This window comes from Crocuta crocuta, unplaced genomic scaffold, assembly GCF_008692635.1.
Source record: "Crocuta crocuta isolate KB4526 unplaced genomic scaffold, BGI_CrCroc_1.0 scaffold102, whole genome shotgun sequence".
In the NCBI taxonomy this organism is placed as follows: domain Eukaryota; kingdom Metazoa; phylum Chordata; class Mammalia; order Carnivora; family Hyaenidae; genus Crocuta; species Crocuta crocuta.
Window position 1 is genome coordinate 2836234 of NW_027530019.1, and position 15378 is coordinate 2851611.

The following is a 15378-nucleotide window of genomic DNA, read 5'->3' on the forward strand; positions in this document are numbered from 1 at the left end:
CCCACTTAACCTAGCAATTCCACTCCTAGGTATATACACATGAGAAATGAAAACCTTATGTTCATATAAAAACATGTATGCAAACGTTCATATGAGCATCATTCCTAATGTTCAAAAAGTAGAACTAACCCAAGTAGATTATTCAGCCATAAAAAAGATTAACTACTGATACATACTACAACATGGAGAGCCTGAAGAATATTTTGCTAAGTAAAAAAAGGTAACACAAAAGACCATATACTACATAATTCCATTTATATGAACTGTCCAAAATAGGCAAATGTGTAGAGACAGAAAGTAGATTAGTGGTTGCCAGGGGCTGGTGGGAGGGGTGATGAAAATGTTCTAGAATTAGTGGTGATGGCTGCACAACTCTATGAATATGCTCAAAACCCATACTAAAAATACTAAGTTAACATTCTGGATGCTTCAGATGTCTTCATCTCCTTTCAGGCCACCACCTTCCCACAAGCCTCCGCCAAAGCCTTTCTTCCCCCTGCCTCCTAAGCCCCCAGCCCCTACAGCAGAGTGGTCTGGAGCTCGAGCAGTTAATGCCATACGACCTGATTGTCAATCTTGAGCTCTGCCAGGGTTTCATTATCTCTTAAAGCATCAATCAGTGCTAGAATTCCAGCTCCTGTAATAAAGTTGGACTCCATATTCAAGCTCTTCAAATTTTTGTTCACTCTCAGCATATCTGCAAATGCCTAGAAATTAAAGAAAATATTTGGAGATAAGATGTGATAGCATCTATCACATATTATACCCGCTATAAACAAATACACTAACAGAACTGCTTTGATGTTTCTCATTAGGTTGTTTTATCTTGACACACTACCTCATAGGCTTCACATGTATTTACTTGTCACAAGTACCTTGTCACAATATTTAGATTTGTCACTGTTGGTAATATTCTCTGCTGCTATTCACACTGTTAGGCTCATTCACACACTACTTGCTTCTTTCGTCTCTCAAACTTTCTCTCAGTTTCTGTGTAGGATTAACTCATCAAGGTCTCTTTGGAACAACTTTTCTTACTTAGATCCTACTGCAGCTGGGTTACTGTACAGCAAAAATGAGGATAAAGTATGGAATGCTTTTCAAGGCAGAGACGGGAAGGGATGCCTAAGCAGAAGGCCAGAAAAGCTCACAGATAAGCAGAACTTAAAGTCAAGTTAAAAGAAGAGGCAAGAGGGGGGAGACAGAACTTGGGACAGATATCTATTTTACTTTTGATGCCACGTAAAACAGCTGGCTTTGAGATGGGAAAGATGGATGTCGGCAGCTCAGTGAGGAGGCTATTGCAATAATCCAGGTGAGAGAAGATGGTGGTTTAGACTGACCAGGGTGGTAGTTGAGAAGGGGTGAGAAGTAGCTGGATTCTGGAGTATTTTGAAACAAGGCTGTATATACATTTAAGGTGGTGAGAAAGGGAAGTCGAGGATGACTCCATTTCTTTCTGTCCTGAGCAAATGAAAGAGTGAAGTTGTCATTTACTGAGACGGGAACAAGTGGGAGAGAAACAGGTGTGGGAGGAAAGTCAGTTGTTAGACATCCAAGCAAGCTGTTAAGTAAGTAGGTGGACTTGAGCATGGAGTTCAGGAGAGAGGGACAAACAGGAGAAAACAGCACTGGAAGTCAGCAGCATATACAGATAATACATAGCAAAGAAACAGACTGACATCACCTAGAAATTGAGTGTAGACAGAGAAAAGAAGAGGGCCCAGGACTGAGACCTGGGTCATTCCAATCCTTAGAGGTTGGGAAGATGAGAAGGAACCAGCATAGGGACCAGAGAAGGGATGTTCAGTGAGGAGGGAGGAGAATCAAAGGGAGTGATGGCTTCAAAGCCAAGTGAGATCAAGTGGGACTTACCCCAGGAATGCAAGGTTGATTTAATATGCAAAAGTTCATCAATATACCATATTAACAGAGTAAAGGACAGAAACCACATGATCATCTCAATAGACACATTAAAAGCATTTGACAAAATCCAACACTGTAGATCCATAAATGGATTCCTCAGCAGATATCAAAAGAAAAGTCTAGAACTTTATGTAGTAGTATGAAAAAATCTCTAAGATATACTATTGAGTGAAAAATTAAGTTGCAAAACAGTATATATTAGATGAGTTCATTTATGTGTTTAAAAACTATAAAAGTTGGGGCAGCTGGGTGGCTTAGTTGGTTGAATGTCTCTTGATTTCGGCCCAGGTCATGATACCAGGGATTGAGTACCACGTTGGGCTCTGCACTGAGCCTGGAGCCTGCTTAAGATTCTCTTTCTCTCTTTTTCTCTCTCCCTCCCTCTCCCTCTTCCCTTCTTGCCTGTTTGCACTCTTAAGAATAAAAAAATAAAACTGAAAAAGTATACAAAAGAAATACCGGGAAAAAAACCCTAAAATACATTACCGGAAAAAAAAAAAACGATAAAATACATTACATACTGCCTAATAGTGGGCTAAATGTCAACTGAAAAGAGTAAATCTTGGGGCGCCTGGGTGGCTTAGTCGGTTAAGCGTCCGACTTTCGCTTAGGTCATGATTTCGCGATTCGTGGGTTCGAGCCCCGCGTCGGGCTCTGTGCTGACTGCCAGCTCAGAGCCTGGAGCCTATTTCAGAGTCTGTGTCTCCCTCTCTCTCTGACCCTCCCCTGCTCACGCTGTCTCTCTCTCTCTCTCCTAGAATAAAAATATTAAAAAAAAAAAAAGAAAAGAGTAAATCTTGTTCATAATATCAGTTTAGCCACCTCTGTAACATACCCTTATACACAGCCATCATTTCAATACTATCAATACTAGTTACTTACAACAGCAACAGGGTCATTGCTCCGGGTAGCTGCAAGACTGAAGTATTTCACATGTGTGTTGGCTTCCAAAGCTTTTGCAAAATCTTTTAGAGTTGGAATTGGAATATTCTTAAAGACAATAATGTGAAATATTATATTTTAGTTTTCAGGAAATTCAGTCTATTAATCAAATACATTTGTACTTTTTAAAAAATTGAATGTACTCAGAAATTATACAGACATAGCATTTAGTCTACAAATGAAAACAAAAAGCCTCCTTCATACCTATGTGATTTCTCTCTTATGGTACGTTTGCACCAACTGTTGACCTAGAGCAGAGTATGTATCATTATTTCTCTAGCATTTAAAGAAACTTCCATTATTCTACACTTAATTGTTTGGATTATAAGAAGTCAACATCTGAGTATTCAAAATGGATCTGACTCTTCTAACAGAGAGGTCACTTAGTTTAAGTGACAAGGTATTAAGAGAGATTAACCTTATACTACCTAAAATGTGGAAAGATAGAGTTCTAGAAGGCACTAATTTCTCCTTTTAGTACCAAGACTACAATTCCCTGTACCCTGGTTATTTTCTGACCATTACTGTTCATTTAGGTATGTGAGGACTGAATTTTTTTTTTAATTAAAATTAGTGATCAACTAGGAACGTTAACTTTTTCTAAGGCTTTCCTTCTTCTGCTCAGAGGAAGGAACAGCCACTAAAGGAACAGACAGATCTTACTCCCTAGCTTCTTATAATTACCAGATGCTCCCTCAGCCCTCAATTCAGATAAATCAAGATACAAAATGAGGAATTCTAAAAAAATAATAAAATAAAAAGGAAGTAATGTAGCTATTATACGATGACTGTTAGTCAAGAGATAATTTGAATTTATTCTTTGTAAATTTAATTATCCCTATGCCCTCCTAAATCATTTCTCCTTTACTCCAAGGAAGAGCTGCATTTTAAAAAACTGAGTAAGATCCCAGAAAGCCCACTTCCAGGTGTCCTACTTAAGAGAAATGAAAACATGTTCACATGTTCATATGTGTTTAATGGCTTTACTATAATCATCCCAAACCAGAGAGAACCCAGAGGTCTATCAACTGGTGAATGAATAAACAAATTGCAACATATCCACACAACAGAATACCGCTCAACAAACTACTGATACATGCAACCACAGAGAAGAATCTCAAATGCATTATGCTAAGTGAAAGAAGCCAGACTCAAAACAGTACATATTATATGATTCATTTATATGACATTCTGGAGAAGGCAAAATGATAGAGAAAGAAAAGAGATCAGGTGCTGTCAGGGGCTAGAGCTAGGGGCAGAAAACGATGACAAAGGGGAGTAACATGTTCTACATCTGTGGTGGTGGTTGTACAACTTAAGCATTTGTCAAAACTCACTGAACTGTACAGAAATAGGGAGAGTTTCACTATATATCAATTATACCTCAAGAAACCTGATTAAAAATAATAATAAAACTCAAAAGACTAAAAGCTCTTTGTACTTTGGAAGCCAGAGAGATTTATGCTGACAGTCTATAGGGTTTACATGTTTATACAATACTCTTTAAAAAGCAAGTCAGAAAAATATTACACCTTAATCTCTAAAATACAAAGGAATCTAAGCATACTGTTAGGACCAAAAGCTTTACCTTTAAGTAGAAAGAATCACACTATATCAAAACTGTCCAAAGTCTCATCCTACTTTATTAAAAACTTTATTATTTGTTTAGCACACCTACCTTAATATTATTCAAATTGACTTCAACAAGACGAACATCATTTTCTTTAATTCTCTTTAAACTCTCTTCAACATTGGTTGGATTTGGTGGCTCATCAAATACTGGAAGAATCTTTTCACCTTTTACCACATCTGTAGTGACAAATGAAAATAGCAAGTGTATCATTGGCTGATACTATTACAGTGAATTCGTATATGAACTTAGTAACACATGTAACACATATATGCATATTCAATAGAACAAGGAAGCTTTTCCCCCACAATTTCTTGAAGATCCTTTAAGTGCTAACACATATTTAAAGCACTTAAATAAAATGTTATCCTCTCATATCATTTTATCTGAGATTTAACTAGTAACTACTAGTAAAAGCAGTAAGAATCACAGACTTGAAGAAACATAGCCTCAGTGAAAAGAGTAAAGTGAAGGAAGGACACATGACCTCTTTCTCTTATGGGGAGGACTACACCTGGGGAAAGGGGGAAGAGAAGCAGTAATAGGGAACGGGGAAATAGAGAGATAATGGTATACAGAAGAACTACTGAGACAGAAATCCCCCAAATTAATGCCCTCCTTCACTCCTAACCCCCAATCCTTCATCATGTATACTATATGATACTATACTATATATATACTATACTGTACACACAGAGAGCCAAAATACAACTAGGCAAAGGTGAAAGAGGACATAAAAGCCTTGAATCTTCTAATGAGATCTAAATGCACTTTGATGTATATGTAAAAGTCTATGAACACGTGTAACAGGCAAACTTCTATTGATAAATTTTCTGGGAAGAAAACCTAGAGCATCAGATTCACAAAGAGGCAAATGACATAGAAAGATTGACAAAATCACTGTCTGGCTTAGTTCTTCTTTTCTGCCTTTCTTTAATTTTTAGTAGCAAAACTCCTCTTAAGACAAAGTATACTGAATAAATTCCCTCTAAGAGTACCCTGTTCTTTCTACATATCAAGCACATGTACACAGAGCATCCTAAGGAGATCAACTTAGATGATCATGTGAAAATTATTTTTCTGAGGAGAGTGGAAAGATCTGGATATATCAAGCCTGGACATACATATTAAAAGAAAGTATGCACAGTTTTCAGATTTATCCTGTAGAAGGAGAAGACAGAATTTCAAGTTGTTCTGAAAGGCTGGGTTAGAACAGGTGTAGATTGCTAGGAGGAAGAACTTGGTTCAATACAAGGATGAGCCTCCTATCAGAGCTCTGCTAAAAGGATAGAATGGGCTCCATCTCATGAAAGTTCAGCAAAGTAATCTTCTCCAAGACTGTAAATCAAGGAGGCTGGAGGAGAGCTTTCTCATTATAATGAAAATTGAGTAAATTCTATCTCAATTCTAAATTTTATAAAACCAAAGAATTTCTTTTAATTTCACAGCATATATATGTGTGTGTGTTTATAGGCCTTTGCTTACGAAGTAATGGATCCAGTAAATGGGATGCTGAAACCATTAAGAAAGGCTCATGGGAGACTTTAAAATGGATGGATCAGGGGGCACCTGAGTGGCTCAGTCGGTTAAACATCCAACTCTTGATCTCAACTCAGGTCTTGATCTCAAAGTTGTGAGTTCAAGCCTCATGTTGAGCTCCACACTAGGTGTGGAGCCTACTTAAAAAAAAAAAAAAAGAAAGGATGGATCAGGCTGCTAACATTTGAATACACTGATGACTTTTGGCACATTCCCCAAAGAGGAATAACTAGACTTGATATGCTTCCTAATGTGATTCAATCACCACCTAGGAGCATTCTTGCTCCACAAAACAAAAACCAAAAAGCTGTACCTGTATATGAATAAGCCTCTAGAAAATAACAGTTTACAGAAACACAGAAGACCGAGAAATCTGTAAAATGATACCACAAAGGGAAGATGGTGATGGAGTAGGAGGACCCTAGGTTAGCCTCATCCCATAAGCACAACTAGATAACTAGCAGATCATCCTAGGTACCCCAGAAATCAACCTGAAGACTGGCAGAACAAACTCCACAACTAAAGGTAGAGAAGAGGCCACATGGAAGAAGGTAGGAAGGGTGAAGACAGTTTGGAAGAGAAATGGATTATGGCCTCTGTGGTAGGGAGGGAGCTGCAGTTGGGGAAAAGGGTGACAGAGTAGCCCTCATGATGGAGCACAGGAAAAATGAATCCCCACAAGCAATTGGCTTGGAAGGTGAGAAGCTTGCAATCAGTGGGGCTTAAAGCCTGGAGTTTTAAAGGTCAGTGTGCCTGGCTGTGAGAGACCTCGGAGGACATTGAGGCTGTTCTTGGAGAGAAGGCAGACCAAAAGCCTGTGGATATATAGCACGGAAATAGCAATCTGAAGAGCTCCTGGGACACTCAGTGGGGGGGGTTAGTTGCCTCATCCTGGATTGTGTCCCAGAGAAGCATAATTCATGGGCCTCTTCATAAAGCCATTACCCTCAAGAAAAGGAGACACAGCTTACTTTCCTAACACAGAGACACAGGCACAGAGAGACAAAATGAGAAGACAGAGGAATCTGTCCCAAATGAAAGAACAGGACAAGAACATTGCCAGAGATCTAAGCAAAACAGATAAAGTAACATGTCTGCTGGAGAATTTGAAGTAATGATCATAATGCTCACTGGACTTGAGAAAAGAGTGGAGAACATCAGTGAGACCATTACCACAGAGAAAAGGAATAACACACCAGAGACAAAGGGCTAAAAAAAAAAAAAAAAAAGAAATGAGAAACATGCTTGATGGAATGAACAGAATGGAAGAGCCAGAGGAATGAATTAATGACCTAGAAGACAAAGTAGTGGAAAGTAATCAAACTGAACAAAAAAGAGAATAAAGAATTATGCTTATACAAAATGAAAACAGACTTAGGGAACAAAGTGACTCTATCAAACATAATAACATGCATATTATAGGAGTCCCAGAAGTAGAAGAGAGCAAAAGGGGCAGAGAATTTATTTGAAGAAATAATAGCTGGACATCCAGATCAAGAGGAAGTGAGATCTCTCAACAAAATCACCAAAGAAGTTACACACCAAGACACACTGTAATTAAAATGGGAAAAAAATAGTGATAAAGAAACAATATTAAAAGCAGCAAGACAAAAGAAGACAGTTATAATACAAAGGAAACCCAATAAGGATTTTTCAGCAGAAACTTTCCAAGCCAGAAGGGAGTGTGATATTTTCAAAGTGCTGATGGGAAAAATCTGTAGCCAAGAATACTCAATCCAGCAAGGCTATCATTCAGAATGGAAGGAGAGGGGCACCTGGGTGACTCAGTCCGTTAAGTGTTCGACCCTTGATTTCAGCTCAGGTGGTGATTTCATGGTTTGTGAGTTAGAGCCCCACATCTGGCTCTGTGCTGACAGCGTGGAGCCCACGTCAGATCCTCTGTCTCCCTCTCTCTGCTCCTTCTCAGCTTGTGCTCTCTCTCTCTCAAAAATAAATTAAGAATAGAAGGAGAAATAGAGTTTCCCAGATAAAGACTAAAGGAATTCATGACCACTAAACCTTCCCAGCAAGATATATTTAAGGGGACTCTTTGAGTGGAAAGACCAAAAATGACAGTATGAAGATAGGAAACACAAAAGCAGTAAAAATGAATATTTCTGCAAAAATTGGTCACGGAATTCACAAAACAAAAGGATATAATATATGATACCATATACCTACAATGTGGGGAGCAGAGAAGTAAAGAATGAGTTCAAACTTAACCACCAACTTAACATAGACTGCTATCTGTAGAAGACATTATATACAAACCTAATGATAACCACAAATCAAAAACTACTAATTGGGACACCTGGGTGACTCAGTTGGTTAAGTGTCCAACTCTTGATTTTGGCTCAGGTTATGATATCACAGTTTGTGGATTCAAGCCCGACATCAGGCTCCACACTGATAGCATTGAGCCTGGTTGGGGAGCCTGGTTGGTTTTTTTCTCCCTTTCTCTATCCCTCCCCTGCTTACATTCTGCCTCTCAAAATAAATTAATTAAAAAAAAAAAAAAAAAGAAAAAAAAGCCCCAACTACTNTCAGAAACAACCACAAAACAAGTAATAAAATGGCAATAAATATGTACTATAATTTGAGTGTAAATGTACTAGATGCTCCAATCAAAAGACACAGGGTAACAGAATGGATTAAAAAAAGAGGACTCATCTATATGCTGCCTACAAGAGACTAATTCTAGACTTAAAGACACCTGCAGATTTAAAGTGAGGGGATGGAGAACCATCTAACATGCAAATAGATGTCAAAAGAAAGCCAGAGTAGCAGTACTTCTGTTGGACAAAATAGATTTTAAAGCAAAGACTATATAACAAAAGACAAAGAAGGACACTATAAAATAATAAAGGGAATAATCCAACAAGATATGACAATTGTAAATATTTCTGCACTCAACATGGAAGCACTCATATACATAAAAGTTATTAACAAACATAAAATAACTAGTCAATAATCATGCAATCATAGTAAGGGACTTTAACACCCCATTTACATCAATGGACAGATCATCTACACAGAAAATCATTAAGGAAACAATTGATTAGAATGACACACTGGACTAGACAGATTTAACAGATATATTCAGAACACTCCATCCTAATACGGCAGAATACACATTCTTTTCAGGTGCACATAGAACATTCTTGAGAACAGATCACATATTAGAACACAAAACAAGCCTCAACAAATCCAAAAAGATCGAAGTCATACCATGCATCTTTTCTGAACACTAAACTCCAATGAAACTAGGAGTCAACCACAACAAAAAATCTGGAAAGACCACAAATACATGGAGGTTAAATAACATGATACTAAACAATGAACAGGTCAACCAGGAAATAAAATAAGAAATTAAAAAATGCATGAAAACAAATGAAAATGAAAACACAANNTCTCTGACCCTCCCCTGCTCACACTTTCTCTCTCCTAGAAATAAATAAAAATATTTAAAAAAAAAAAAAAAAAGAGGGAAGTTTATAACAATACAGGCCTACTTCAAGAGATAAGAAAAATCTTAATCAACCTAACTTCACACCTAAAGAAGCTAGAAAAAGAACAAACAAAACCTAAAACTAGCAGAAGGAGGGAGATATAATGATTAGAGCAAGAATAAATGATACAGAAACTAAAAAAACAAACAAACAAAAAAAACCAAAAGAAAAACAAGAGAATGAATCAATGAAACCAGGAACTGGTTCTTTGGGGGTGGGAGGTGGGGGTGGGAAATCAATAAAACTGATAAACTCCTAGCCAGAATTATCAAGAAAAAAAGAGAAAGGACCCAAATAAATAAAATTACAAATGAGAGAGGAGGAATAACACTACAGAAATACAAACAACTATAACAGAATATTACAAAAAACTATAAGCCAACAAACTGGACAACCTAGAAGAAATGAATAAACTCCTCAACACATATAAACTACTAAAACTTAAACTTGAAAAAATGGAAATATTTGAACAGAGTGATTATCAGCAAAGAAATTAAGTCAGTAATCAAAAAACTTCCAAGAAATAAAAGTCCAGGACCAGATGGCTTCACAGGCCAATTTTACCAAACATCTAAAGAATTAATACGTATCCTTTTCAAACCATTAAAAAAAAAATGGAAAAGGAAAACTTCCACATTTGTTCTTTGAGGCCAGAACAAATTTGGTTATTACCCAGATAACCAAACCAGATAAATGCACCACAAAAAAAGAGAACTACAGTCCAAATCTCTGATGAACATATATGTAAAAACCCTCAACAAAATGCTAGCAAACTGAATGCTACAATATGCCAAAAAAATCATTCACCATGATCAAGTGGAATTTATTCCTGGGTTGTTAGGGTGGTTCAATATTCACAAATCAATGTGATATATCACATAAATAAGAGAAAGGATAAGAACCATATGCTCATTTCAACAGACACAGAAAAGGTATTTAACAAAGTACAACATTCATCCATGATAAAAACCTACAACAAAGCAGGTGTAGAGGGAACATAACTCAACATAATAAAGGCCATCTATGAAAAATCTACTGCTAACATCCTTAATAAGGAAAAACTGAGAGATTTTCTTCTAAGGTCAGGAATAAGACAAGGATGTCCACTCTCATCACTTTTTTTTAAGTTCATTCATTTAGTTTTTTTTTTATTTTTTTAGTGTTTTATTTATTTCTGAGAGACACAGCATGAACAGGGGTCAGAGAGAGAGGGAGACACAGAATACGAAACAGGCTCCAGGCTCTGAGCTAGCTGTCAGCACAGAGCCCGACGTGGGGCTTGAACCCACGAACCAGGAGATCATGACCTGAGCCAAAGTCAGATGCTTAACCAACTGAGCCACCTAGGCACCCGGCATTCATTTAGTTTTGAGAGAGAGAGAGAGAGTATGAATAAGGAAGGGATAGAAAGAGAGGAAGACAGAGAATCCCAGGCAGGCTCTATACTGCCAGCATTGAGACAGATGTGGGGCTCAAACTCATGAACCATGCGATCATGACCTGAGACAAACCCAAGAACCATAAGCTTAACCAACTGAGCCACCCAGGCACCACTCACTCTCACCACTTTTATTCAACATAGTGCTCCAAGTCCTAACCACAGCAATCCGACAATGAAAAGAAATAAAAGGCAACCAGATCAGCAAAGAAGTAGTATAACTTTCACTATCTGCAGATGATAGGACACTGTATATAGAAAACCCAAAAGAATCTACCAAAAACCTACTACAACTGATAAACAAATTCAGTAAACTCACAGGATACATAATCAACATACAGAAATTTGTTGCATTTCTACACACCAATAATGAAGCAGCAGAGAGATTAAGATGACAATCCCATTTACAATTGTACCCCAAATAAGATATCTGGGAATAAACCTAACCGAAAAGGTGAAAGATCTCTACCTGAAAACTATAAAACACTGATAAAAGATAAACTGAAGATGACACAAAGAAAGGGCAGACATTCCATGTTCATGGACTGGAAGAGCAAATATTGTTAAAATGTCTACACTACCCCAAACAATTACACCTTTAATGCAATCTCTATCAAAATTCCAACAGCATTTTTCACAGAACTAGAACAAACAATTATAAAATGTGTATGGAACCGCAAAAGACCCAGAATAGCCAAGGCAACCTTGAAAAACCAAAGCTGGAGGCAGCACAATTCCAGACTTTAGTTATATTATAAAGCTTTAGTAATCAAAACAGTATGTACTGGTACAAAAATAGACACACAGATTAAAAGAACACAGTAGAAAACCCAGAAATAAACCTTTAAGTATATGATCAATTAATCTTCAACAAAGCAGGAAAAAGTATCCAGTGGGAAAAACTCTCTTCAACAAATAGTACTGGGAAAACTAATGACAACACACAAAAGAAAGAAATTGGCCCACCTTTTTTATAACATAGCAAAAATAAATTCAAAACAGATTAAAGATCTAGATAAGAAACCTGAAACCACAAAATCCTAGAAAAGAACACTGGCTATACCCATTTTGTTCTAGATAGGTGCCCAGAGAAAAAGGAAACAAAAGTGAAAATAAACTATTGGGACTACATCAAAACAAAAAGCTCCTGTACAGTGAAGAAAACAATCAACAAAACTAAAAAGGCGACCTACAGAATGGGAGAAGATGTTTGCAAATGACATATCCAGTGAACAGTTAGTATCCAAAATATATAAAGAACTCATACAACTCAACACCCCAAACCCAAACAATCTAATTTAAAAATAGGCATAAGACATGAACAGACATTTCTCCAAAGAAAACAAATAGATGGCCAACAGACACATGAAAAAATGCTCATCATCACTAATCATCAGGGAAATGCAAATCAAAACTACTATATCACCTCACACCTGTAAGAATGGCTAGAATAAAAAACAAGGGAAACAATAAGCATTGGTGAGAATATGGAGAAAAAGGAATCCTCTTGCACTGTTGGCGGGAATGCAAACTGGTGCAGCCACTGTTGGTGGGAAAACAGTATGGACTATCTTAAAAAATTAAAAATAGAGCTACCCTAGGATCCAGCAATCACACTATTGGGTATTTATCCAAAGAATACAAAAACACTAATTCAAAGGGATACATGCACCCCTATGTTTATGGCAGCATTATTTACAATAGCCAAGAGATCAAAGCAGTTCAAGTATCCATCAACTGATGAATGGATAAAAATGATGTTGTGTATATATACAATGGAACATTATTCTACCATAAAAATGAATGAAATCTTGCCATTTGCAATGACTTGGATGGAGCTAGAGAGTATAATGCTAAGTGAAGTAAATCAATCAGACAAATACTATAAGATTACACTCCTATGTGGAATTAAAAAAAAAAGAAACAAGCGAAGTAAAAAAGAGAGAAACTAACAGACTCAACTATAGAGAACAAACCGAAGGGTATCAGAGGAGTGGTGGGTGGGAGGATGGGTGAAACAGGTGGTGGGGATTAAGGAGTGCACTTGTGATGAACACCAGGTGATTAAAATAAAAAGTTTAAAAAAGTGATACCACAAGGTTGCAATCAGCCAAACTGAGAATGTGGAAAATTTGACGTGACTACTCAGTTTCTTTAAGAAATGAATAGCATGAAGAAAGGAGGAGAGAGGTTGAGGAGGGGAACTGTTGTGAAATTAAAAGGAATTGAAACCAAGTGACAACCAAATACAATGTGTGACCCTTATATGCACCCTGATGTGAACAAACCAACTGTGAGATGTTTTTGACAGAACTTGGGAAATCTAAACATGGACTGGGTAGCAGAGGACCTGAAGGAATCATTAATTTTTAAGTTTGATAATGGCAGTGTGGTTGTATTAAAAGGAAAGCCTTTATTTGTGAGAGACGCATATGGAAATATTTATGGGTGAAGTAACACAGATGAACAGCAATTGCTTTAAAATATTCCAGGGGGAAAAAAGTGAAAGGGGTGGGGAAGGAGGCAGACGATGAATGAAACAAGACTGACAAAATGATAAAAACAGTGGAAGCTGAGGAACAGATAATATTATTCTCTCTTCTGTGTGTAATACAACATTATACAGATGTCTGAATGAGGTAGATCTATATGTACTAAATAGGAAACATGACATACTGCTAAGTGATACACTATATAGCATGGGTTTAAAATCCTTACCACTAACTTTGTGTGATACTGAAGTGAGTTACTTAATCAATCTAAAACCTCAGTTCCTCACATACAAATTAAGGATAATAAAACTTATTTTACATAACTGTTAAGGATTAAATGAGAACGATTCAAATTCAAAAGCGATGCATACAAGATGACTACATCAGCACTCAAGGAAATGATCAATACAGTTGACTCTTAACAACATAGGGTTGAGGTGCAGACTCCCACAATGGTCGAAAATCTGTGTGTAACTTCTGACTCTTCCAAAGCTTTACTAATATTGCCTGCTGTAGACCAGAAAGAAGCCTCACTGATGATGAAAACAACCCAATTTGTGTTATATGTACTATATACTGTATCTTACAATATACTAGTGTAAACAATGTCAGTAAGAAAACTATTCCACACCTATATGGTCAATTAATCTACAATATAGGAGTCAAAAATATACAACGAAGAACAGTCTCTTCAGTAAGTGGTGTTGAGAAAACTGGACCGCAACAAGCAAAAGAATGAAACTGACCCACTTTCTTACACCATATACAGACATAAACTCAAAATGGATCAAAGACCTAAATGTGAGACCTGAAGACATAAAGCTCCAGAAAGAAAACATAGGCAATAATCTCTTGGACATCGGCCTTAACAACATGTTTGTGGATATGTCTTGTTAGGAAAGGGAAACAAAAGCAAAAACCACATCAAGACCACATCAAAATAAAAACCTTTGCACAGCAAGGAAATCATCAATGAAACAAAACAGCAACCTAGTGAATGGGCAAAGATATATGCAAATGATGTATCTGATAAGGGGTTAATAGCCAAAATGCATAGAGAACTTCTAAATCTCAACACCAAAAAACCCTCAAATAATCCAACTAAACAATGGATGGAGGGACTAAATAGACATTTTTTCAAAGAAGACATAACAGATGGTCAAGAGACATGTATAAAGATGCTCAATATTACTAATCAGGTAAATGCAAATCAAAACCACAATGAGGTAACACCTCACACTTGTCAGAATGGCTAAAATGAAAGAAACAACAAAATAACAAGTGTTGGTTGACATGGGTATGGAGAAAAGGAACTCTTGTGCACTGTGGGTGGGAATGTAAATTGGTGCAGCCACTGTAGGAAACAGTATGTAGATTCCTTAAAAAATTAAAAATAGAAATACTGTATGATCCAGTATTTCCACTACTAGGTATTCACCCCAAAAATACAAAAACACTAATTGGAAAAGATATATGTATCTGTATGTTTACTGTAGCATTATTTACAACACTCAAGACATGGAAGCAACCTAAGTGTCCGTCCATAGATGAATGGATAAAGAAGATGTGATATATACATATAATGGAATATAACTCAACAATAAGCAAGAATGAGATCTTTCCATTCGAGACAAAAGGATGGACCAAGAGGACATTACACCAAGTGAAATAAGTCAGAGAAAGACAAATACCATATGATGTCACTTACATGTGGAATCTAAAAAAACGAAACACCAAACAACAAAAAAACAGACTCTTAAATACAGAAAACAAAGTAGTGGTTTGCAGAGGGGAAGTGGGTAAGGGGAGATAGGCAAAATAAAGGGCATTACGAGACACAGACTTTCAGTTATCAAATAAATCACAGAGATGAAAAGTACAGCATAGGGAATATAGTCAATA

General features: G+C 36.9%; 1 protein-coding gene across 1 annotated transcript in view; it reads right to left on the reverse strand.

Moving 5' to 3' along the window:
- TMOD3 (tropomodulin 3) overlaps window positions 1-15378 on the reverse strand; it is an 81116-nt gene that overhangs the window by 4344 nt on the left and 61394 nt on the right. The window contains exons 6-8 of the mRNA XM_077764395.1: window positions 4547-4677; window positions 2809-2916; window positions 564-707 (exon numbers count right to left, since the gene is read on the reverse strand). Of these exons, the coding sequence (XP_077620521.1) occupies window positions 564-707; window positions 2809-2916; window positions 4547-4677 (383 nt within the window). The remainder of the gene's footprint in view (window positions 1-563; window positions 708-2808; window positions 2917-4546; window positions 4678-15378) is intronic.